The 27,125-nt window shown below is 38.0% G+C and overlaps 2 protein-coding genes and 1 long non-coding RNA gene across 7 annotated transcripts in view; 2 read left to right on the forward strand and 1 right to left on the reverse strand.

Moving 5' to 3' along the window:
• The window catches only part of LOC133402102 (protein argonaute-1), a 35,075-nt gene extending 34,153 nt beyond the window's left edge, over positions 1-922 (reverse strand). For all 3 annotated transcript variants that reach the window (XM_061675687.1, XM_061675685.1, XM_061675684.1), the window contains exon 1: positions 779-922. In XM_061675687.1, coding sequence (XP_061531671.1) covers positions 779-803 — 25 coding nt within the window. In that variant the 5' untranslated portion in view covers positions 804-922. The remainder of the gene's footprint in view (positions 1-778) is intronic.
• A 1,788-nt stretch (positions 923-2,710) lies between these two features.
• On the forward strand, positions 2,711-15,626 carry dhdds (dehydrodolichyl diphosphate synthase). 3 transcript variants are annotated; one of them, XM_061674624.1, is made up of 9 exons: positions 2,711-2,740; positions 3,008-3,091; positions 4,731-4,847; positions 4,918-5,060; positions 5,629-5,745; positions 7,888-7,989; positions 8,571-8,685; positions 8,759-8,866; positions 14,585-15,626. In XM_061674624.1, the coding sequence occupies exons 2-9, from the start codon at positions 3,029-3,031 to the stop codon at positions 14,822-14,824; spliced, it is 1,005 nt and encodes a 334-aa protein (XP_061530608.1). In that variant the 5' UTR covers positions 2,711-2,740; positions 3,008-3,028; the 3' UTR covers positions 14,825-15,626. The 3 variants fall into 3 exon arrangements, with proteins under 3 accessions (XP_061530608.1, XP_061530609.1, XP_061530610.1); XM_061674625.1 differs by having other exon boundaries at positions 14,605-15,626; XM_061674626.1 differs by lacking the exon at positions 3,008-3,091 and having other exon boundaries at positions 2,723-2,740.
• Positions 15,627-16,477: 851 nt separating this feature from the next.
• On the forward strand, positions 16,478-21,809 carry LOC133401519 (uncharacterized). Its single transcript, XR_009768426.1, has 6 exons — positions 16,478-16,700; positions 18,296-18,316; positions 18,397-18,423; positions 20,951-20,998; positions 21,078-21,131; positions 21,218-21,809. It is a non-coding gene; the product is annotated as an uncharacterized LOC133401519 (long non-coding RNA).
• Positions 21,810-27,125: the final 5,316 nt, after the last annotated feature.

The following is a 27,125-nucleotide window of genomic DNA, read 5'->3' on the forward strand; positions in this document are numbered from 1 at the left end:
ATCAGCTAAGTGACGGCCTGTATCTCTAAAAACTATTTCGTCCAGAAATTGAGGTACAACTGTACTTCTATTTCCATTGTTGTATTCAACATTAAGGGTTCTTTCTCTTTTGCATGTTGCCACACTTAATTAAAAAGGACTGCACTTGACCATACTGCCATTCCTATAAAGTAATCAATCAAATGAGCAGCCAATTATGCTCCAGTTGTTCTTTTGTTTTAGTCCCAACCTCTAAATGATTTCCCACCATCCAAACATTATTATCAAGAGATCTTTTGAATCATCACACTTCACACTCACACACACATCCTCACAACTTCTCAGATACTGACGAGCCCCCTGAGGGCATCCCCCCTCCCATAAATCAAAATCAACCTGAAACCAAGCCATGTTTATACACAAAATTGACATTTATAGGTCTGGAACTCCTAATTATTATTACAGTACTGTTGATAACCAGAAAGCTGTCAGTGATCGGGGAGGACGGCAACCCATATCCCAGCCAGATGTTGCCGGAGGAAGGCGGGCTTCATTCCCACGACCTCCGTGGCCACCCCACGCCCCAGCAGATAGTCAACCCCGTTTAAAAGGGCTCGTCGTGGTATATAAATCGGGATAAAAATCGCTAGACCCCCCCACCCCCCTTGCCTGGGTCTCCCTCCACGCGGTTGTCACGCAGCCTCTAGCCGAGGCCAGGCGACCATGGTTCGGCTTTTTCTTCCACAAACATGGCCCTAATCGAGTTTGTTTTTAATGAATGAAAATAAAATGTACAAACCAGCGCCAGACGGTCCCGGCTCCATCCCATTCACTTAGCCGCGCGGGTACAAACTAGCTAATCCAGTGTGCTGTGGCCGAACCGCCGGCCGCTTCAGGCTGGAAGGCAGACTTCCAGCCCCCTCCTCTCGGCGTGTTGTGTTCGTCCCTCCTCGGTGTGTCCCCCCGCCCGCCCGCCCACCCCAAAAAATACCCACAAGAGTAGTTATAAGGCTAAAAATGAGGCGATAGCTTGCCGCCGGTCCGCCACTCGTCTGCCAGCTGATCCTCTCTTGTCTCCGGCTGCCGTGTCGCTTCGGTGTCGTCCACGCCAACCCACCCCGGGATTGAGCAGACGATAAACTGTGATGGGGTGTCTCGAGCGGTGTGTTGTGGCTCTCTTCCCCGCGGAACAAAAAAAGGCCCACCGCCCCCCTCAAGTCCCACCACCACCCCAAATAAAATGAAAAAAAAAAAAAAAAAAAATCTTAAACTTCTTCTCTGCCATCAAAACTGCAAGAGAATTGTTAGAGAACTTACTGACATACCCTGGTGGTAAACACAGGAAGTACACTGCAGGCGATCAACCGACGTAACCCATATTGAAATTGTACGTACATTACGTCCACGTTAATTACGTAAATCAGAACACTATCACAAACCTACCCAAACGTAAACCAACGCCCCCTGTACTGTATTAAATATTGAAATTTGGTCTACTAAGGCAATTTCGTGAATAAATGTGGTAAGATTAGTTTTAGTTTTATTATCATTTATTCCGTTACATAAATAATTTTTAAAAAGTTTATGTAATGGTATAAAAGAATACATTGGACAGAAATATTTTTATGAGTAATGGCCAGTCAAAGAGAAGATAAATGTCTTTTGTGGAGATCCTGTAATGTGCTTGACAATATTGTAGTATATAAATATATTTTTATATTTTCTTATCTAAATATATTTCATATCGTTGATATTCGTATATTTTATTTCAAAAGTATTTGTTAATTTATTTATAAATATATTTCACTTCACATTTCACTGCAAATATTTGTGTTTTATTATAGTTTGTTACAGTATGTTTTTTTTATTTTTAGTTACGTCTTTATATTTTTAAATGTATTCTGTAATAGTTTATTATGGTTCAGATAAATGTATTACACTAAAATGTACTTAAAAAATATATTTTTTCTTTATCATCATTGGTTATGGTTTGCTTTAAAATGTTTAGTTAAAGATAATATTCTTACTAGATTTTTTTATGAATAAAGATAAATACATGTATTTAACAGTAGTTATACAAAATGATTTAAGTTCTTTAAATATATTGATTAATGGTGATTATACTGTGTTTTAATTTTGAAATGTATTTTCATTTTTCAAATTTCTCATTCTCAATACCGCTTATTCCTGTTCAGGGTGGCGAGGCGCTGGAGCCTGTCCCAGCTGACTTCGGGCAAAAGGCGGACAAAACTCTGGTCGCCAGTCAGTCGTAGGGTACATATAGACAGCGACAACCATTCGCACTCACATTCACATGTCACTGAGTAGGAACTGAGCCCACGCTACCCGCAACAAAGTCAGGCGAATGTACCACACCATCAGCCACATTTTTCAAATGTATTCGACAAAAAAATGTTTTTTTATTTGAGTTGATGAAATAACATCTTGTCCATTATCATTATTTATTATCTATTTCATCAATTGCAGATTATAACAAATCAGAACAATATTTAAAAACAAAGTGTCTTGTAAAACAGTACCTGTGCAGAAAATAGCTAAAACACTTTTTTATTTTCACGTCGGGTCCCATGTCTGTTTTTCATTATATTTTAAACAATCTATTTTCTCAAATTTTACATTTTGTTTGACGTAATTAACAGTTTTGCCCAAAATATCGATAATAAAGTTCTCCTCCACGTGACAGGACATGCTCTGACGTCACATACACCAAGGCGGAAGCGGTCGTCATCGTAAAAATACGGTGAGTTGGAAGCTTGGTCAAACGTGTGCAAATTCTCGTTGTTTCGTTGCTACACGCGCTCTTTTCTCATTGGTTTGAATGAATGTTGTTGGTCTTTACACCGAGAGGAGCTCATTTGACAACATTGTCTGTTTTTCGTGTTTTATTTAGCCGCCAAGCAGTTAGCATTGATTGGGTGTTTGTCTCGTGAAACAGCAGCAGGATGACGTTTCACGGGAAAATCCAATCCTAAAATGCATCACTTTTGGAATTTTGTTCCCCCCCTAGACCCTCCCTCACAGCCTAAACATGTCGTGGATAAAGGAGGGCGAGTTAAACCTGCTCGAGAGGATTTCAGCCAACATCCTCAAGGTATTAATATATGTATATATATATATATATATATATTAAAAAATTTTAAAAACGTGGATTGAGCTCAATATACAGAATGGGTTAAAAGCTAACACTGCCTATCCTGATTTAAAGCAAAAAGTGTACCTAATGATTCATTTAAAATTCATTGCACATAAGTTGGATGAAAATTGTACTTACATGTTTAAAAACAGTTATTGTAGATTAAAGTAAAATGTATTACATTATAAGCAAAAGTTAAATCCAAACGAACTGTGCTTGAAATAGTTTAGTGTACTTGAAAAATGAAAAAACTGTGCTATAGATAAGTAAAAAAAATTTACTGTACTGGATTAAAACATTTTATACTTCATTCTAATATTTTTGAATGTATTAGGTTTTAAATGTAAATTTTAATGTCATTTAATTCAGTGATTCTTTCACATACCACTAGAGACAGCCAGCATACCACTAGTGTTACTTGTTTAAGAGAAAATGCCAAGATTTCGACAAAAAAAAATCAAAATTTTATGTAAAACAACTCATCTGTTCAAGAGAAAAATTCACATTTTAACGAGAAAGTCATGCTTTATAAGAAAAACTTTAAATTTTAATGAAAAAAGTCTTGATCTTTTTTTAACTGAGTGAAAAGTCACAATTTCGACGGTTTTGTGTGGGTAAAAAGTCACTATAAAAGTTAAAATTCTACGATAAAGTAAACATTTTTACCAGAGAAAAGGTTCAAATTTTAGAAGAAAAAAGTCAAAAATTAACTGGAATATATTAAGGAAAGATATCATATTTTTGATGTAAAGGTTGTTTTTTTTCCATAAGAGTCAGAATCTTCTTGCAAAAATGATTTTTACTAGGAAACTCAGATTTATAATAATATTTTTATTTTATTTTTTTTATTTTATTTACGAAAGTCACAATTCCATCACAAGAAAAAAATTGAGGGGAAAAAAAAGCCAACTTCCTTTTATTGAAAAGTCACAATTTTCCAAGAATGTCACAGTTTTACAGGGGGAAAAAATGAGTTGGAAAAAATACAAGGAAAAAAAAGTCTTATTTTACAAGAAAAGTCACCATTCGTATGAGGTTTGATGTGGTAAACTGTTAGATATATTGTAGAAGTTATCATTTATTTGCTTAGCTTGCATTAGTATTATGGACAATGTTTAGAAAGAAAGATGTCTCGCCTTCAAGAAGATGACTCAGCAGGAATCATCTGAGAGAAGGACGTGGCCGGGACGTGGCAGGTGCCATGTTTTCACCTTGAAACCCTACCCTTAGTGTGTTGTGTCTTGTAGCTTAGTACGTTATGTCTTGTAAACTTAGAAACCTCCCTATTTTCAAATAAATGCAGGAGCGACGGGAGAGATTGTTTAGAGCGTGTTGAGAGGCTGTAACCTGAACAATCTCCCATGCGCCCTCCTCATGAGTAAAATGACCAACGTCTTCATTCCTTTTGTGTTTATTCATTATAATGTTTGGTGAGATAAATCCAACATAAACCTTATTCTAATAATTCTGAAAATTATTTTTTTTAGCTTGGCTGTAATACTCTTTCATTGTATATGTACTGTTCATAATGTATGCCATCATGCCTCTGAGTACAGTAACTGCTTTCACAAATGACTTGCACTCTTTTTCCTCCAAGGCAGGGCCAATGCCCAAACACGTGGCCTTCATCATGGACGGCAACCGTCGGTTTGCACGCAGGAAGAACATGGATCGCCAGGAGGGACACATGCAGGGCTTCAACAAGTTGGCAGAAGTGAGTGAGCACGCTTACATTTTAGAGTTCAAAATGGTTGTAACTTGAGCAGCCCATATTTTCCTTTTAGACACTTCGCTGGTGCAAGCATCTAAACATTCCTGAAGTGACGGTGTACGCCTTCAGCATTGAGAACTTCAAGCGCACTAAGGACGAAGTGGATGGCCTGATGGAACTGGCCAAGCAGAAATTTGAAAGACTTTTGGAGGAACGGTGGGTTTCCTGTTTATTAGCGGAACTATTTATTTTACGGTACACTTAAAGTGCATGACCACATACACTGCGTTCAAGTTATTATGCAAATTATATATTTGTCTCAGATTTTCTGATATAGTCTGCATAATTTTCACTTTTCAAGCGTGTCTCCCTATTTTTTTCACAGCACAAGAGTGAAAACAGGCACTAAGGACGTCTTAGTGTTTTAACAAGTTGAAATGTGTTTAAAGCACGCAAGAGGGTTTTAAAAACTATATTATTATTAATTATATGATCTATAATTCGTGGGTGGGTGTTCAATATTTCTCCTGTGATAAATGGGGGTTCACTGTATTATAAAATGCCTGTATTAAAAGATAAGCCTATCTCTCATTGAGCCTTCCCTCTAATAGACGCACGGCGCAGCTGAGTAAACCCTGGCCTCTATTATATAGTAGTTGACAGATGAGCATGCATCATGTGATGCATGTTATTTTTATGCGATATCAAATGAATCACTGACTGCAGCTTGTGCTTTATGAATGAGACACAGTGTGTTGAGTTAATGTTCTTCTTTTAACTGCAGGGAGAGTCTGGAGAAGCACGGCGTTTGCATCCGGGTACTGGGCGACTTGAACCTGCTGCCGCTGGACCTCCAGCAGTTAATCGCCAAAGCGGTGCTCACCACACGAGCGCACAATAAGTATGCTGTTTTGCCTCTCTGTTTTCACAAGGAAAACCTCATGATATTTATGAGAGACGATTCACAATTACAATGAGAAAAGTTACTTTTTACAAAGAATATATGTACTTTTTACAGAGAAAATTCCAGCTTTTTTAACTCAATAAATATAGTTATCATATAACAATTATATACATATATAATATATAAGAATTATGTAAATATACAGTGGGTACAGAAAGTATTCAGACCCCCTTACATTTTTCACAGATTTATTAAAAAAGAAAAACTGAAATATCACACAGACCCTTTGGTTAATATTTAGTTGAAGCACCCTTTTGAGCTAATACAGCCATGAGTCCTTTTGGGAATAATGCAACAACTTTTTCACACCTGGATTTGGGTATCCTCTGCCATTCCTCCTTGTAGATCCTCTTCAGTTCTGTCAGGTTGGATGGTGAATGTTGGTGGACAGCCATTTTCAGGTCTCTCCAAAGATGCTCAATTGGGTTTAAGTCAGGGTTCTGGCTGGGCCATTCAAGAACAGTCATGGAGTTGTTCTGAAGCCACTCCTTTGTTATTTTACCTGTGTGCTTAGGGTCATTGTCTTGTTGGAAGGTGAACCTTCGGGCCAGTCTGAGGTCCTGAGCACTCTGGAGAAGGTTTTCATCCAGGATATCCCTGTACTTGGCCGCATTCATCTTTCCTTTGATTGCAACCGGTCGTCCTGTCCCTGCAGCTGAACAACACCCCCACAGCATGATGCTGCCACCACCATGCTTCACTGTTGGGACTGTATTGGACAGGTGATGAGCAGTGCCTGGTTTTCTCCACACATACCGCTTTTTAGAAAACTCCATGCAGGCTTTCAATTGTCTTGCACTGAGGAGAGGCTTCCGTCGGGCCACTCTGCCATAAAGCCCCGACTGGTGGAGGGCTGCAGTCATGGTTGACTTTGTAGAACTTTCTCCCATCTCCCGGCTGCATCTCTGGAGCTCAGCCACAGTGATTTTTGGATTCTTCTTTACCTCTTTCACCAAGGCTCTTCTCCCCCGATTGCACAGTTTGGTCGGACGGCCAGCTCTATTAAGGGTTCTGGTCGTCCCAAACGGCTTCCATTTAAGGATTATAGAGGCCACTGTGCTCTTAGGAACTTTAAGTGTAGCAGATTTTTTTTTTTGTAACCTTGGCCAGATCTGTGCCTTACCACAATTCTGTCTCTGAGCTCTTCAGGCAGTTCATTTCACCTCATGATTCTCATTTGCTCTGACATGCACTGTGAGCTGTAAGGTCTTATATAGACAGGTGTCTGGCTTTCCTAATCAAGTCCAATCAGTATAATCAAACACAGGTAGACTCCAACCAAGGTGTAGAACCATCGCAAGGATGATCAGAAGAAATGGACAGCACCGAGTTAAATGTATGAGTATCTCAGCAAAGGGTCTGAATACTTACGGCTGTGTGATATTTCAGTTTCTTTTTTAATAAGTCTGCAAAAATGTCAACAATTCTGTTTTTTTCTGTCAATATGGGATGCTGCTGTGTACATTAATGAGGAAAAAAATGAACTTAAATGATTTAACAAAATGGCTGCAATATAACAGTGAAAAATTTAAAGCGGTCTGAATACTTTCCGTACTCACTGTATATAAAGTCATAATTTTAAAAGAAACGTTTGTTTTTAAATATAAAAGAATTAAGCCTTTTTTAAGTCAATGTTGAAATGGAACATTTTAAAAAGATTTTGTTAGAAGTGTGAAAATTTGAAAGGAAAAAAGTCATATTTTTTTATTTTGAATTATGAGGAAAAAGAAAGAATACATCAATATTTTTAAATGGAAAATTTTAAGATCCAATATTATTACACCCCCTGATAAAGAAAGCATGGATCATGGATTTTGTTTTCACTCGTGGATGCAGCACTTCATCAACAAGCCGCTGAATTATACTTTGACAATTAGTGTATCAGATCCATGTATGTGGCGCTCACCCCCAAACACATACATTTTCAGAAATGGGTATCTCATTAAAAATTTACTTGGGTGTTGAATTTCACTCTTGATGGGTGGGTAGCTGCCAGATACCCAACTATTTGTATCCAACACATTATAAAGTACATTTTCCACAATATGGACCCATTCAAAATGTTTTCTTTTTTTACAGGTGTTTCTTGAATGTGTGTTTCGCCTATACATCACGATATGAAATGACTAACGCAGTGAGAGAGATGGCCTGGGGGGTGGAACAAGGACTGATTAAAGCCAGGTAAAGCAATAACTTAGACACGTGAGGTTTTATCCTATTTTCGTCACAACAAAATCGCAATATTACAAGAAAAAAAATAAAGTCAGTTTCACAGAAACATTTTTGGAATATTATGAGAATATATTTTTCATTTGAACAGAAAAAGTCAGTTTTATGAGAATAAAGGTTTGAGAAAGGAAATTATAATTTTAGGGGAATTAAATCGTAATTTAACAGATTGTTGAAATTTACAAGACTGACATATTGTGTGGATAACGTTATTGTATGAGAATAACGTACAAATATTACGTTAAAAGTTCATTTTATGAGCATAACGTTGGAATTACAAAATTAAACAAAATGTTTTAATTTGTGGGAATACTGTAGAAATATTACAAGAATGTCTCAAACAGAGAAAGTAATTTACAGGAATGTCCCAATATTACAAGAATCATAGAACAAGTGGTAATTTTATGGACATAAAGTTGCAATATTATGAGAGCAAAGTTGTAGTTTTACATGGATAAAGATATAATTTGCGAGAAAAAGGTGAATGCACTTTAAACGTCCACAAAGTAATTTATTGTATTATTATGTCTTAGTGATGTTTCTGAGGCACTGCTGAGCGAATGTCTGTACAGCAACAATTCTCCCAATCCTGACCTTCTTATCCGAACCTCGGGCGAGGTGCGCCTCAGTGACTTTCTACTCTGGCAGGTGAGGATAACAAATACTTTTTGTTCCTTTTTATTCCTATGATTATTAATTTGTCTTCTTTCTTCCAACACAGATGTCCCACACGTGTTTAGTATTCCAGTCAGTGCTGTGGCCTGCGTATTCCTTCTGGAACTTGTGTGAAGCCATTCTCCAATATCAAGTCAACCACAAATCCATCCAGGTAAGGTTTTGGTCCTGTTGTATTGATTTCTGTTGTGCAAGGTGGTGTCGATCATTAAAAACTAGCCAGAGCTCTAAAATGAATACTGATCCATACATTGCTCGCAGGCATGTCCCCTTGCGTGACCGAGCATGCCATGGACGTTTTTCACAAAATATTTAGTCGTTTATTTCTATTGTGCAAGGTGGCGGTCATCATGAATTACTGGAGAGAGGAGATAAGACATGAATTAAATGACACACGATTGGTCATAAACCGTGCTGATTTGACTTACGGGTTTAATTTGTTCTGTGACCACACGCGTAACTCAAAACACTCATATTTCAAATAATCTTTCCCCATTGAAATGAATGGAAATGCCATTAATCTGGTCCAGCCCGACAACAATAACAACAACAAAACTACAAAAAATATTGGAACGTGTTTTTTTATGTACAAGAAAACAAATTATATTGAAATTTAGAGTGAGGCAGCTGTTCATGGGACTGGGGAATGAAGACATTCTTTCTGTATATTTGTGTGTCTTCCCCAACAATGGACACCATAGTTGCTTGTTTAGTTTCAATTTGTGGCTTGTGGCAAATGGGGAGCACGCTGTGATTGCAACATCTATGATCCACTGGTAAAGGGAGACTTCAAATCTCCTCTTTTATCTATAACCTTTTCAAACAATAAAGCGCATGTATGAATGGAGAAGAAAGGATCGTGTTATTGTGATCGTTTTGTTTGTTTGTGACAGTGGGCCTGAAGAGAAATTTCAGCCCTACATACGTTCTACACATTGAGGATTGACAATAAAGCGTACCATACCATAAAAAATAGATTATATGTGCAGCAATTAATTTACAAAAAATCAATTATCAAATTAATCGAGAACTATTTTTATGATTGATTAATCGTTTAGAGACCTTGTTTAACTTAAAATTGTCCCAATCCTCGGAATTTCAGCCGACCGTATATATTCTCAGATTTCTGTAGTTCTCCATGAAACGGGGATCTTGTTTGATGTGCATCCTGCGTCTGAGATCCACAAACATGAGCAGGGATGCATAAAACATGGTCAGTCTGTGTCCGCAGACGGACAGCATTGCTTACCTGTGTGTGTGTGTGTGTGTGTTGCTGAAGTGCTGCAGCGAATCATTAGCCACTAAAAGTACGAGTCCTGTCTTGCTGCTAGCCAATCAGAGGCAGAGGAGAGAGGGTTCTCGTTCCATAAGTATAACGGAGACTTTTTTTCCGTAGTCGATACATTTTCTTTGTTGTGGTAACACCCAGCGCGCCGCTCACGACGCAGCGAGTTGCTGGCGGAATGGGTTTGGAGCTGTAGATGCACAAAACTGGGACACTTTACATAATTTGGGCTTCCAGCTCATAAAACCCATTCAAATTCATTTAAAAAATTGGAATACTGTGAAGAAATCACCATTTACTTCTCAGTTTTGTAGAAAAAAAGAGAGAAATTAGGGTCACATTAAGTCAATCAAAATATGGTACTGTCAAAACGATATGTTAATTTTCAATACTTGGTTGGGAATCCCTTTGCTTTAATCACTGCCTCGATGCGCCGTGGCATTGAGGCAATCAGCCTGTGGCATTGCCTGGAAGTTATGGAAGCCCAGATTTCCATGATGCTAGCTGTCAGTTCATCTTTGTTTTTGGGTCTGGTGCCCCTCAATTTCCTCTTGATAATACCCCATAGACTCTCAATGGGGTTTATATCTGGCACGTTGGCTGGCCAGTCAAACACGATGATGGCATGGGCATCAACCAGGTTTTGGTGCTTCTGGCGGTATTGGCAGGGGCCAGGTCCTGCTGGAAGATGAAATCTGCATCTCCATACAGATCCTCAGCAGAAGGAATAATGAAGTCCTCTAAAACATTCTGGTAGACTGTTGCGGTGACCTTGGATTTAAGAAAGCAGAGTTTACCAACACCTGCACTGGACATTGCACCCCAAATTATGACTGACTATAGATATGTCACACTGGACCTCAAGCAGCTTGGGTTCTGTTCTTCACCCGTCATCCTCCAAACCCTTGGACTTTGATTTCCGAATGAAAGGCACACTTTACTTTCATCGGAAAAGAGGACCACAGACCTCTGGCCAACAGTCTCGTCTAGTCTTCTCCATGGGCCACTTGAGACACTTCTTACGTTAGCTCAGGCTCAGAAGTGGCTTAACCCGAGGAACCCGACAGTTGTAGCCCATCTGTCGGATGCGTCTGAATGTGGTGGTTTTGGAAGCTGTGACTCTCTCCTCATTCCACTCTTTCTGGATCTCTGATAGATTTTTTAATCTTCTTTGTTTGATAATCTGCCAAAGCCCACGGTCATCTCTTTTGCTGGTGCATCTTCTGCTGCCACATTTTATCCTTCCGCTAGACTTTCCATTGATATGCTTTTACACCGCACTCTGTGACCAGCCAGTCTCCTTAACTATGAACCTTTGTGGGTTACCCATCATATGGACGGTATCAATGATGGTCTTCTGGCCAGTTGTCAAGTCTGCAGTCTTCCCCATATTGAACCCAGCTAAGACAATTGAACCAAACTGAAGCAATTTAATGACACCTGGGGAAACCTGTGCAGGTGCTTTGAGTTTAGTCGATGATTAGTGTGTGTGACACTCAGTTTAAAACATTTATGGCCTGCAAAATTTGGGCTAATTTCTTCACAGTATTCAAATTTTTTGAATTCCGTATTTCGTGGGTTTTATAAGATGGAAGCCCAAATTATGTAAAAATTAACAAACACTTGAAATTGTTTCAATTGTGGACCCTGAATCTATAATCTATGAAAGTTTCTTTTTGAATGGAATTATAGAAATAAAGAAACTTTTCCATGATATTAAAATTTTTTGGAAAGTGTCTACAGTTCGCTCGTGCTGACATTGTTTAAAACAAGCAGATCAATACGGACCCACACTATTGCCAAAAAAAAAAATACGTTAAGTGAAAGATCAGAAAATGGCCGATAAAGCAAGAGAACATTTGGAACAAATAGTGCTTGAAATGGAATGATCAGTGTCATTTTCATTTGTACTTCAGTGGTAAGTTCCCACTGGGAGCAATTATTAAAAGTGCACATATGTGAAACGCCATTATGAACCAAAACAAAGGTTTTGAACAAACATAACCACAAACGGTTCAGTTGTTAAGATTTATTAAATTGAAATATGTAAAATTCTTTGAGACTTCACTGTTGTGTCAAGATGCCAAACATAAAAGGGGAAATTCTTTTTTTTTTTTTTTTTTTTTTAGAAATTAAGCGCTTTATTTGAACATTTATAACTTTTTATTTACTTGCTCTTATTGTGAAATGTAGCCCGACTTTTATTTAGTAAATGAGAGATTTGGGGAAAATATACACATATATTGAGAGAGAGCAATAGCAATGGATAAGAAAAATATTGTACAAAGAGTATAGAAGAGAGTAACAACTGCAATAAAAATCTGCAATTCAGCGGGACTGCAAAGCACGAACCACCATACAGCGGAGGATTACTGAATCTGTATTCTGTGACGATAAATTATCTTTGTTTCCATGACATGTGCATTAGCCTTTACACCGATCTGACAGGCTTGATCGGTATCGGCCGATAATTAGCATTTTAGGCTGATCGGCTTTGTCATAATTCACAGATTGATCGGCTCCGCAAAAGACATTCACTCTGCGTCACCATCATGTACACTATATTTGAATCCAAAAGCTAGTTTATTTTTAGCCTTGTCGCGTGTCTTTTGACGTAGTACTGTAAATATCTGACCACCAATAAAATTATTTTTAAAAAAAACATGCCGACGATGTGGGACAGACAACACGTCTGAGACAGACAACACGTAATGCATGGATCAGGCTACCAAGAAAAATTTGGTCTTTCACGATTGCAAGTTTAACTTTTTGAATGGAATTATGGAAATAAATAAACTTTTCCATCATATTCAAATTTTTTGGAAAGGGTCTATAGCTCGCTCTGGCTCACTTGATCGTGGCGACATCATTTAAAACAAGCAGACCAATACGGACCCACACTATAGCCAAAAAAGACTTAAAGTAAAAGACGGAGAAAGACCAGAAAATGGCCGATAAAGCTATGTCAGCCTACTGCAATAAAATCTTGTATTCCAATACCACCGCATCCAGTCTTTTATGATCACTGGGCTTTATCTTGTCAACTCAACGGATACACTCGTTACAATGGCGACGACAACAACAATAGAGCACGCAAATTTATTGTGTGGGAGGGAAAACATAAAATAAGGAAAAACGTGGTGATCATCACTGGTGCTCGGGAAAGGACGTTCATTCACAGATTGCTTGAGGTATGTGCACGTTTTTATACAATATGTCTCGCAAGCAGGCAACAAAACGTTCAAGCCAGTGCTAGCAATAGCGGTTGTCGTAAACATGCCGCCATTCTGTTGAATCATGATCCAAAGTTTCGCTGTGCGAAGTAATTTAATTAAAATAAAGTAATTAAATTGAATTACACTAAGTGAGAACTCATTATTTCTGTCATGTTGTAATGTTGGTTTGACCTGACTGAAAACTTAAACTCATGTCAGTGGCCAATCCTTGAATGCCTCATAGAGGTCATTATTTTACCTTTTGTCTAAAATACTAGAGAATATTTTTTAAGATACTCAGTATACAGTACACAAGTGTATAGAGTAAATGAACAAGTCATTTAAATAGACACATTGCTCAACTGACTGCTTTAGAAGTCAAATATCCATGTTAACTGGGAGGGTTGGCACTGAATGAGTTAAATAGTTATAACTGTGGGGTGACATCAATGCTAGTTTTGTTAGCCCGTCTGTGGTGTTTTGCATTTTGCATTTGCATGTGCTAGCATTAAAGGCTTACTATACTAATACTCGCGCGGGCGGCGACCGCGCTGATGTCACTGCGGCTATCCCGCGCGCAGTTTGCCTTTATACTCGAGCGCAACCCACTCGCGCAGTTTTGAAAATGTACTGCAGTTCACCTCTAAGTCGGGGGTGTCGCTACGGCTGCTATTGGCTAAGACACCACAGGATGGAGTTCCTCTGCATTTTTTTTTCCCATTTCCGGTAGCCGTTTTTACTTTCCTTTCCGTAACAAGGAACAAAGCAACAACAATGGCGACCGTGGAACATTGTCTGCTCGAACAAATGGACCTAGATGACCAGATGATATGTTTAATTATGCTGCAAAATCAATCAAGAAGGCGGCAGCGTAAATGGTATGTAGGAACCAAGGGGCACGCTGAGTACGTCATCACAGGATGTAACTAAAACGGACCAATCACGAGAGATGATCTCCGCGGCATTCTACGCGCAGCAACAATTTTTGCCGTGTGCACATCAAGTGACGCAGAGGGGCCGCGCGGGCCAATTCGTCGGTCACGTGATGCAATGTGGCCGTTGTCGGCCGAACGAGCGCGGGAGTATAAAGATGCCTTAAAGGAGCAGACTTTCGCAAGTTACTGTTTGTGATTTGGTTACATCCATGTCTGTTTGACCAAATTAAGTTAAACTTTAACTGGAAATGGCAGCTTCACGCAAGTTTTTGGCCTCTTGGTGCGAAGTTTGCTGCCACCATTTAGTGCTCGGAACTCAAATTTTTGCTTGAGACAAAAAAATCGGCAGAGCAATCTAAAAAAAAAAAAAAAAAAAACTAGGTAGACATTCAAAGTTGCAAACGTTCCATTACTGTAACCAAAACTCTTCATTCCAGAATGCGCGGTACATTCACAGAGAGCACCAGGCACTGCAGCAGCTGGAGGCGGACCGCGCCTGTACTGCCGAGCACCTGCAGCGCCACGGCAAGGGCAAGCCCGCCGACGCCGGCCGCAGGCAGGAAGCGATGTCGCACTACGCTGCCCGGCGCCAAGAGCGAGTGCGGGACTTCCTGGAAGTGCTCACGCACAAGCGGGACTCTTTCTTTACTGACTTGTGCAAGGACGTGTCAGCTTAAGAGCGCTTCCCGTGTGGACGCCACCTCTTCCTACAAGGGCTTCTTCTGCTCAGCATCCAGAATCAGTGGTTGAGAAGAGGGTGATGTCAACCCCTATGGGGTTATAGAATTACTGGCATATTTGTAAATGTAGATTAAGTGTCTGGTCAAAATGTAGTTAAAGGTGTTATCGTCCTTTTAAAGTGCATGCTGTGATTTGTGGAGTGAAGGCTGTGCCGTTATAATCCTTTTAATTGATGGTGTCAGTCCAGTCATGTAATGTTAATGACATAACTAGATTTTGACCAGTTTTATCCCCCCGCAAAAAAAGAATAAAGTGATCATTGATTGTCAAGATATATATATGGTTTGTGATTCACTCTTTTTTTGGATGATTAGTTTCCTATCATTTAAGAATGTTTAACAGAATTGCTATTCTGAACGTAAAAACATGTTGCAAATACAATATTAAAAATTATTTAACCATCACTGAGTTGAGAAACATCTACACAGCATTGCGTGCTGTTATTGCTCTGTCATATTAGCAATGATATACAGAATAAAATCTGATTGAAAATTTTATTCAAATACATGCACTTTGAAAAATATTTAAGCTGTGCAGAAAATGCATTTTCTTCTACTACTAAATATATTAAACTAATTCAATGGCCATTTATTTTAAGGTCAGCATATTCAGTCAATGCTTTATATATACACCATTCACAAAAATATAGGGACATTTGGCTTTGGGTGAAATTTCAGGATGAACCTAAAATGAACTTTTAACTATTTGGTGAAATAATACTTTTTATTAATGAACTTATGACTGATTTTTATTATTGAATTGATTTTTATTTAATGACAGTATTACTTCATTATTCAATGCTATATTTATTGAACCAGATTGTATTTATTACTATTTCATGGAATTTTAATGACTTTTATTTAATGGAATTTGTATTTTGTTTTCAATTATTCAATGGGTTCGTATTTATTAAAAGTATGAGGACAATTACTATTTAACTGTTTTTTATTCATTGATACTATGTTGAATGTTATTTATTATTTCACCCCTAATTTTTATTTATTATTTCATGATACATGTATTTTTTTGTGGAATTTCATTCGTTTCAAATACGTTTATTATTATTTCATTAATTGATAATGATTTAATGAGTCATCTATTTTTTTGCATTCACAGTTTCATTGTTTCTGTATTTATTGATACTTTGATTTATTTAATGTTAATAATGCCTTATTTTTTTATTGGAATATTAATTCTTGACATAGAGTTCAATTATTTTTATTTAATGTTTATGTAGCGGAATTACATTCATTTTAATTACATTTTATTATTTACTTGATTTTCTATTTTGTGTATTTGAGGTCATTTGTTATTTATTTATTTAATGAACTTTGGTATACATTTAATCCTTTCTTCGTTTTGGGGGACCATTGGTTGATGATGCAGAATTAAATTATTTTTATGTTATCTTCAAAATGTATTTTCAAGCATTTATATATAACCACTGCATATCTGTATCACACAGGAAGTGGGATTCCTGTGAGCCGTTTAGGACGACCCCTTGAGGCGCTGATTGACACTCCCAACGAGACCCTCCCTCCTCGACCAAAAAGGGGTGGTGTCATGTGGCCACGTGACATAGTGGCGTCCAATGATACCCGGCGCCATGTCCAACTGGTTCAAACTGGTTTGGCTCTTATATTTCATGGTATAAACTAGAAAAACATTGCTTTGCGATATACATGCGCCATTTTAAGCAGCTCCCCAGTCTGCACAGAACTGTGACCCCCTTGTGAGGAGGAGAAAAAAAAAGCCTTTGTCACCCGTCTTTTCCCCCAAAATTTTATCGGCGACGACATGGCTAAAGCAAAGGTAGGATATATATATATATATTTATTTATTTTTTTTACTCGCCCGCAGAAAGGTTGTTGATGTTTTTGTACTTTTAATTTATCTCACGATGGTGATGTGAGGTTGTCGTCTTGTCGACGTCGTGTGTAGAAACGTCATCCCCATGACAGCCAGCCGTGGCAGCGCGCACACTGCGGAATGCTGCAGCCTTAACAAAATAAACGAGTCGTTTTTTTTTTTATTCGTAGCTTGCCAAGCAAAAATCTAAATATCTAAAAAAAACAAAAACAAAAAAACTTTGCACGTGAATAACAACATTTTACGTGCTATTTTGTTTTCGTCTTTTTTTTAACCCTTCGGATAAAAATAAACGTCATCTCCGCGCCAAATTGCACGCAAATACAAAAAGTGTTCACGTTTACATAAGCCTGACAGTTACCTGTCAGTAGAAATGTATATTTTGAGCGCGAGGACGACGGTGGGGGAGGGGAGGTGATGTGACGTCCTTTTTTCTTTTTTTTTTTAAACCCCTTCCCCCTTTACAGTTTATTCTGGCTAAGCGTTGAGATTTTTCCATCGGAACCAGAAATTTTACGTTATTGGATCAAAATGTACATTTTAAGATGGCCGTGTTTTCTATTCGAATGACGTCTAGTTGTTGATGTCGAGCCTGTGGAGCAGCCATTGGGCGGTTTGATAGGATCAAGTCACTTCCGGTTATGTGGGGGGGGGGGGGGGGTCGCTGTTTTAAAAACGACATTTTTCGTCGACGTTTTAATTTTAAAATGGTGCGTAAACCTATATTGTCCGGCTACGGTGCTAAAAAGCAGTAGTTAGCTCATTCGTAAGGCGGTCATTTCGTCAGTTTCCTCAGCGGTTCGCTCGTCTTCTCGCGCCTACATGCAAAAAAACAAAGGGAACTGTCATGGCGCCAACGCGTTGTCATGGTACCTGCTCACACCCCGCCCCTCATGTTTGAATTCAAATAAGAGCGGGAAGGTTTTTTTGAAAAAAGAAAAAAATAATCTAAATCTTTATTTAACAGTAAGTTGCGCGATGGTTACATGCAGCGTAGGCCAAAACACATTCATTCCTTAGCCAATAGCATAATTGCATAAAAGTAGTTTTTGAACATTTTCAGGAAACAAGAAAAAAAAAACAGCAATTTCAACAAACAAGAAGAGTCCAGTTGCCTCACAATTTTTTAGCAAAAACACATTACAAATTGGAGGTCTTATAGGATAATTGCATAGGTTGTTTTTAAATGTTTTTGGCAAACAAGAAAAAAAATTCAACAAACAAGATGAGTCCAGTTGCCTCACAATTTTTAGCAAAACATAGTACAGATTGATAGCCTAATAGCGTAATTTCACTAGTTGTTTTTTTAAAATGTTTTCTGTAAACAAGAAAAAAAACAACTAATTCAAGAAGTGAACAAGAAGAGTCCGGTTGCCTCGCAATTTTTAATAAGCATGCTAGTATTTTTATTTCGATTGTGGCAGTAAGTTACGAATGACTTGGGCAATTACGCTATTAGACTAAGAAAATGTTTGAATTGTCACATTATGTTAATTATGTCTAAAGAATAACTGTTTTATTTATGTTATTCCCCTTAGCAGTCAAGTGGCTCCATTGAGGTTTGTTACGTTTTTATAGACATTTTTCTAATAACAATTGATACATTTTGGTTACATTTTCACATTTTTTCCCTCCACAGAGACGATTTTCCCAGCGCCTGGCAGCGGTGCGTTGCAGTCACTCGATAAAACACGTTTGAATAACTTTATTTTTTTGAAATGGTTCTTCATATTTCCTGTACAGACATTTATTCAGTCTATACTTGACTATACGTGACTCGACAATGATAATGGGATTAATCCGTGTTACTAACACAAGGAATTTGTAGTCTGTGTCACTCTAAATTCTACAGCAATAAAAAAATATATTATGCATAACAAAAGATGCAATGCTTAACAAATGTATTTGACCATCACCAAATGTAAGGTTCATGTGGTGGCTACACTAAATAAACGGCATTGTTAATGTATGAAGACATGCTTTAACCCAAATAATATTTTTAATGCTAAAATATCCTTATTTATTATAAATTTTCACGTTCGGTTTTACAAAAACACGCAAAAAAAATAGTACATTTTTAATTAGGATGTCAAACAATAGTTACTGAGTTTACTTGCATTCCTGCACAGAAAATGTTTTTATTGGGTGCAAAGTCAAATTTCATCTAGAAAATCCCCATTCCTGTTGAAAATAGTAACAACAAACGCTTAGTGAAATCAAAAGGATTGCACACACACTACCATAAGAGAGTTACATCACAACATGGCTATTTTGTCACACTCATAATGTACATAGGTCGATTTTCTGGAGTAAAAATGAGAGAAAAATCTACTATGCAGAACAAAAATCTACAACCCCAATTCCAATGAAGTTGGGACGTTGTGTTAAACAAATAATAATAAATAATGTTTAACACAACGTCCCAACTTCATTGGAATTGGGGTTGTAGTTTGCTTAACTAATGTATTAGAGCAGCACCCAATGTAAGGTTTGTGCTGATTTATGTAATGGTTAAAATACCAGTATGTAGATGTGATATAACCCAAAGGATCATTTTCATTGTAAAATGTCATTATTATTGTGACAAATGTATTAAAGCAGCAAAATCTATTAATTTTTTAATGTACTGTATAATAACAGAGGGGGGGGGGGGTTAATTCTTTAAGATGTCAAATTAGAGTTGTTCGCTTCAATTCCTGAACAGAAAACTAGTTTTAATGGTTGTATGTTATCCTTTTCATTTTGGACTTGTCAAATTTAGACATAAGAATGTGAATTCCACTTCAAATTCCTCGTTCCTCTTTTAAATGGTAAAAAAAAACAATGAAGGCTAACTGAAATTGCTGGACATTTAGTAGAAAATGTGGTATTATTGGTTAGGAAGAGAAAGTTGGGGCAAAATTATAAATTAGCATTGATAAATTTGTAGTGCACGTAAAATACTGTTTCACTGTTACATGGAAATCATGATCTCTTGGACAGTGAGTGTGCAGAATGTTTAAAGAAATGAAATAATTCAAGACGTACATGAATTTAGAAAAAGTATATCGTTATGTATAGGCGGCCCTTTGACTGTGGGCAAAAGTAATGATCAATTAAGAGATGAAAAGTTAATATTTCTATATTATTTTTAGGTCACTGATGGTGTAGTGGTATATTCGCCTGATAATGGTGCAGGCATCGTGGGTTCAGTTCCCACTCAGTGACGATGTGAATGTGAATGTGAATGGTTGTCCGTGTTTATATGTGCCCTGTGACTGACTGGCGACCAGTTCAGGGTGTAGTCCGCCTTTTGCCTGAAGTCAGCTGGGATAGGCTCCAGCACCCCGCGACGCTGAACAGGAAAACCGTGTTGGGAAAGGATGGATGGATACGGATATTACAATCCATCCAACACCGCTTATCTTGGTTAGGGTCACGTGGCGCTGGAGCCTATCCCAGCTGACTTCGGGCGAAAGGTAGACTACACCCTGAACTGGTCGCCAGTCAATCGCAGGGCACATATAAACACGGACAACCATTCGCACTCACATTCACATCGTCACTGAGTGGGAACTGAACCCACAATGCCTGCACCATTATCAGGCGACTGTACCACTACACCATCAGTGACTATGTATATTACTTTTAACGGTAACCAAATTCCCGTCTCCATGCCGACAGCGCCCCCTGCTAGTTACCGCCAAGCAGTGCACTCCCCATTTTGCTTGGAGACAAAAGTTTGTGTGGTTGCTTCTTAGGTACACCAGCAGTGTTCATATCGCCCGCTGTACATTACATTTTTTTAGGTTTTGAAGCCAGTGTATTTTTAGTAAATATGGAAAAAAGGGGGGAGAAATAAATGAAATAATAAGGTCATCAGAATAAGGTAAATCCAATATGTTTATAAATATAAAAAAGAAGAATATATATACTCAGCAGAATTAATACATTAATTTTAAAACATCTAGATTTTCAAAGGGTCATTTGGTTGATCGATTATCAACTACACAAAATGACCACAAAACAAAGCATATATTGATTATTATGGCCTATACCAATTCGAAGAAAAGCTTCGTCTCGCAGTAGGTAATATGAACGTACGTAAGAGAGTTACATCCTGATAAGGATATTTTGCCCCACTTCTCTCACACATTGTGCTCTATTAAAAATGGACTTCATTTTGTAAAAATGTAATTGTTGTCGTCTTACAGAAACCCAAAGCCACTACAGGAGAAGCCAAGAAGAAAGCTGCCGCCAAAGTGTGGATCTCACTATTGTCATTGTTTTAATGTGTTTTAAAGGTTTTACTCGGAGTTACTAATAACTTTGTTTTTGTAGAAGGTGCCTAAAGCAAAGAAGACCAAGGCAGAGAACGGCAACGCCAAGACCGAGGTATTGACCAATATTACTAACACCAAGCCTATGACACAATAAATGTAACAAATATTTTTGAAATCAATTTTTTTTCTTGCCCACAGGAGCCCAAGGCTGACGCCCCGGAAACCAAATGAGTTAACGTCAACATGCTCTCTTTACCCACCTCCCCTTTGCCCCCATCCCTCCTGTGTACTTGGTGATTGTACAGTTTGAAATAAGTATTTTTTACCAAGTTTTATATTACAAATGTCATTTATTAGGTTTGCCCTTGCACTTGATGTAACACATGGTGTTCTCACTACGTTCACTCATATCTATTTTGGAATTTCTTACACCCCTGCCGTCCTTACTTTGTAGCTGGCCGTCTCTCTCGCTCTTTTCTGTCTGTTATTTTATTTTTTTTAACTGCTTAATATTAGATACTTTGCCAAGCATCTGGGTTTTGTTGTTGTTTTGTTTTTTCAAACATAGGGCAGCTATTAAAAACTCTGTTTTGAGTCACGGCTTACCAAATGTTTTTGAGACACTGTATGTTGTTTGAAAAAAAATCAAAGTGATCTACCAGCCTCCCCAAGAAACTTGTATCATGTGAACTCAAATCACCCAATGATGAAATTTCCCGCTAAGCTATGTTTATGACTCCGATGGTTAATCTAAGTGTTAAAGAAATAAACATTTTTAAAAAGCTCTCAACCCTTCTTGAAACTGTGTGGCGAGTCTCCATTGCGTCAGCAGAGGGCAGTGTCGTACAGCTTTAATAAAAAAGACGAAGTTCTTGTGTTGGCCACTGGGTGAAGCGCTCCTTTTGTCACCGATTGGAGGAAAAGTAGATCAAATATGATGCATACTGTTGTGAAAACAACCACGTTGGCGTCTGTGAATCCTAAAGTTCTTGTAGACTTAACTGCTCCAGCGTCGATAAGCTGACGTAGTATTGCAAATGAGGTGACCCCCTTATAGCAGATGACACCCGTCCCTCGGACAGCAATATTTTTTGGGGGGATGGGTGTTGAAGTATCCTCACGTGGTTGTATTCTAGGAATGCACAGTGTGTCTTGTGTATTTTAGGGTGAGTTAGGACCAAGCCTCACACATGAATAGCAAACAGTGAATAATGGACGTACCTCGAAATTGTATAAAGATTACCCTAAATCCAAGTGGGGCTAATTGTCCATATAAATCAACTACACGATCATTTGTAGTCTTTTTGTACTGTACGTTGGATTGGATTATTTTATGTAAAACAAACGTGATCATTTAACAGTATGTCTTGAACCTTTTGGCCGGGCGGGACCTACAATAATTTTCATTATTTTTTTTTCTTTAAGTATTTCTTTATAATACGATGACTTGAGCATTACTTTGTGTGATAACGGGCTCCCTCTAATGATATGTGAAATAATCACTCCCTTAGTACAATTCAGTTATATTTAACTTTGAAAGTCAATATATTTGAATTTATTCTTCAAGAACTCTTTGATTTGAACATGCATTTAGGTCTTTTTTTAATCTAAGTTGTTTACAGGTGATTTTAGTTCAATCTTATTTAAGTAGATTGTTTTTTATTTTTTCCCCGATATTCAAGCGCAGTGCTTAATGTTAAAATTGTGCATAATGTTGGTTGCTTCTGATAATATTAAGTATACTTTTTAGGAATGAAACCTCCGTTTCGTTTTTGATGAACATTTGGAGGTATTTGAGAATTAAGTAATTTGTTAGGTAGTACTTGGTGCAAAAGCAGAACCACTGGACTAAAGGAACATTGTGTGTTTACGTTGAATCTAACTGTCTTTAATGTAAGGTACAAATGCATGCACATGAGCATGCCTAGTTGTCCTAAAATCTGTAAATCAACTCCAGGATGATTTTTATTGTATATAAAAGGGGCTTCAACCTGTTAGCCTCCACTTCCGGTCCCTTTCACTGTGTTGTGTGGATGCATGCATGTTCATGACAATAAAAGATGATTCTTCTTCTTTATGGACCACCACGTACAGTATGTAATGTAAATTATATGCTGTAAATACCAACACCCCTTCGCTTTGCATTGCAATCAATGGAGGAAGACACAATATTCCAGCACATAAAAGACACATGCATGTAATGAAAGGTTTTGGGGGTGAGTGGACCAGCTCATTTCTTCAGAAGTGAGGGGGTGTACTTCACGTGTGTTCAGCTACAGGTACATGCCAAATCCTGGTGGCCCAAATCCTCCCCCCCCCCTCCTCGGCGTGTACTACACGGATCCCCGGGCGCGGAAGGAAAGTGCCGGTGGGTGCGCTGTCTCCACACCTGCTGAAGTGCATCCCAACAAAAGTGACAGCCCACCGCCCAGGTAAGAAGAATTGGTTGATTAAGGAACTAGTGGAGACAGACCAAAGACAATTGTTGAGGGATTTGGCCAACAATGCTCACCTCATTCACGGTCAATATGGTTAAATAGAGCATTTCCATCTTAAAACGTAGCTTTAATGGGTACTGTTTTGCGGTAAAGTGTCGAATGTGCATTTGTTTAACCTAGTTGTGGTTTCTGCTGAGCTAAAAACAAAACGTGCAAATGTTACACGCTTATTTATGTCGTTTAAAAGTTACACAATGTTTAAAGTAGTCGAAAATTGTAAGCACTTGCTGATGTGTATGCACTTCTGCAGTTGTCTGCATTTGGTTGTAGGTGTAATTATGCATAAAGTTTTATTGAAAACTTATTCTATGGCTAATGTTTAAACTTTGTACTCTGCCACACACTTATTTTTGGGGGGCTTTAACTTGAATTATTTTTTTCCTCTGCTGTTTTGACTGAAGTCGTCTGTGTAGATCTATAAGAAAGAAACTTGAGCCTTTTTGCACTAGTTACTACTTTTATTTTTAAGTGTATGTATCTATTTTAATCTCAATTACTGTATAAGCAAGTAATCGCCCTATCTGCTTTAGTCTATAATTATGAATAGTTCTCACATTATGAACAATTGGCTTTGAATCATCTTCTTCTTATTCTTCTCTATTTAAAAGTTATTGAACGTTAGACACAGATTCCCCCCTTTTTTTAAAAGAAAAAAAGACTTTAATTTAAACTAAATTGGCAAAATTGCTCTTTTGTCTTGCCTACATGTGACATAAAGAACTTGATCTTATTTTTTACAATTTTTATTTATTGTGGTGCATTTTTTTAAAGTTTATAAACCACTTTTATTCAGTCATTGTCAATTCCAAAAATCTTTTAATTGATGCATTCTGTATTTGAGCTGGCTTGGATATCACAAATGGGTCCCTTAAACACATCCCTGTGGATTCCAACAGTGAGTTGCGAATCTAATTAATTAGTTCCTCGTATACACTAATTTCCATAACAAACGTTTTAGTTTCAATTTCTGTTTATTGGGGGCTCAGTTGGAGTCAAAATAATTGTAAAAAAGAGAAACAAAAACTAGAGGTTGCATGTAGGAAGAATAGCATGTTGTGAATATTTAAACTATCCCAACTTAATATAGATAATTGCTAATGTTGACTATACCGCCTAACCAATATGAATTTGACACTATAGTAGCTGTTAGTTGTTGTTGTTGGCGCATTTATTTACCCAACCTACAACTGTACAAGTTTGTTTAGCTTTGATGCTAACTACTTGTTCTGTTTCACAGACTAACGGAATGAACACACGCAAATGCTATGTACACAAGCTAACATTTCTTAAAGTTGCGCGTGGAAGGAGTTTGTCATTTCAAAAGTCAGCAACAGTGCAAATGCTAGCGCATCTGACCAGTTTACTAACCCGACTACAAGTATGGTGTACCAAGTTCCTAGCTAGCGTATCTCACTTTTATGGGATGAATTTGTCATTTATAAATTGACTGCATGTAGAAATGTGTTATAAATTTATGACAATGTTGGAATGTTACTTGGAGTAGTGCCAATCTTAGGCAGCAACGTCGTTTAAAACATTGTACAAACTACTTACATCATAGTAATCTCCATTAATCTATTCGGAGGAATGCTACAGTCAAGAAAAGTGGCAAGTCGGAACTTCATGAGGTCTGCTTAGTGCCACCTAGGTATAAAATATCAAGTTCTTAGCTCGCGTAAGTTACTTATGGGCTAAATTGAGGTGTTCTTACGGCAACCAAGATTAGTCTTTCCAGCTAGTTCACCTGATTTCAAGTTTGGCATAGCAAGTTCCTAGTTAGTGTATGAAAGATATTAATAATAAAATGTAATTTATTATTTTCATCCATGCATCCATTTTCTGTACCGCTTATCCTCACAAGGGTCACTGGCGTGCTGGAGCCTATCCCAGCTGACTGCGGGCAGGAGGCGGGGTGCACCCTGAACTGGTCGCCAGCCAATTGCAAGAGCAGATATAAGCAAACAACCATTCTCATTCACACTGACACCTACGGGCAATTTAGAGTCTTCAATCAACCTATCATGCATGTTTTTGGGATGTGGGAGGAAACCGGGGTACCCGGAGATAACCCACGCAGGCACAGGGAGAACATGCAAACTCCACACAGGCGGGGCTGGGATTTGAACCCCAGTCCTCAGAACTGTGAGGCAGATGTGCTAACAAAGTCATCCACCGTGCCGGTTTATTATTTTAATTAGAAATTTATTTTAATTAGAAATGTAAGAAGTTGTAAATCTACGACCAAGATGTCTCGCTACCCGAAGTGTCGAACTACAATGCACCTACTCTAATTCTAGCACCATAGTCACTAGCTTGTTCACCTGATTTTAAATATGCATATGAAGTTCCTCACTAGTGTCAATGACTTCATGGTTTTAAGTCATTGAAGTGTATCCTACTTGTAGAAATCTGAAGTTTATTCATTATAATGTTTGGTGAGATAAATCCAACAAATATTTACGAACTGGAGTCTTTTTATGGCAAAACATGGTAATGCTAGCACGCCTCACCAGCTAGCTAACACATTTTGAAACATAGCACAAATTCCTAGCTAACTTGTGAAAAACATGTACATTAACTACTTGTAGAAACAAAATAAACATATTACCTATACATTTACAACAACGTTGGGATACTAATAGAACTATTGCCAATCTACGGAGTGAACTATGCTAATGCTAGCAACAGTCTCGCCAGTTTACTGTGATTTTAAATATGGCTCAAAGTTTCCAGCTAGCGTTAGTAACTTGTGGGCTAAATTGAAATAATTTAAATGCATACTGTAATGTTTTGACAAGCTGGAATGCTAATCAAGGTAGTGCAGATCTGCTAAGTATAAGTGTTGTTAGCATAGCTACTAGTGTTTGGCATATTACAGGTTCCATATTTTGGCTATTTACACCTCCACAGAGTGACTCTCTAACATGGACTTAAAACTATAAGTGTCATATTCATTTAAAAAAAAAAAAAAAAAAAAAACCTTTTGTCAGCAAAGGCACCTCTGACAGCTACTTCTGTTTGACCCAGTTTTGTATCCGCTTTGTCCATATTTCGCTAAGACCACTTCCTTTCCTCTGATTGGTTGCCTCTGTGTAGAAGACCCACTTGTGGTGAGAGCACACGTGTTTCTTTTGTTGATAGCGCTGGCTCGGGAGCGAAGAGGTAGACGGAGCTCTTCGCTAGTGATGTTGATTGAAAAATTCGATTGACCTGATTTCAGGCCTCTGGGCAGAAACACCTCTGGAACTCAGGAACGTGTGGATGATTTTAATTCATATTTCACATGTTTTCTGAGGCACAATAGAGCCAATATTACATCCCAAATACTAGAAAAGTTGGTTTGGTACTATATTGCACTTTTAAGTACTACAAGCTACATGACACGCTCACGAATGTTGTCGGCTGTCTTGTATTTACTTTCGGCTTTGTGGTTGGACTTTGAGCCCCGAATTTCCCACTTGCCCGGGTTGCCTCGTGCAGCACAATACTGCTGGTGTACAGTATGAATGGGCTGCGTCATGACATCACCATGGAGACAGACGTAGAGACTGCTTCTGATTGGACCAGTCAGCTGCTCGCCACTGTTTTCCAACTCCAGTCCCCCAAAA

The sequence above is a fragment of the Phycodurus eques genome, chromosome 4, assembly GCF_024500275.1.
Source record: "Phycodurus eques isolate BA_2022a chromosome 4, UOR_Pequ_1.1, whole genome shotgun sequence".
Classification (NCBI taxonomy): Eukaryota; Metazoa; Chordata; class Actinopteri; order Syngnathiformes; family Syngnathidae; genus Phycodurus; species Phycodurus eques.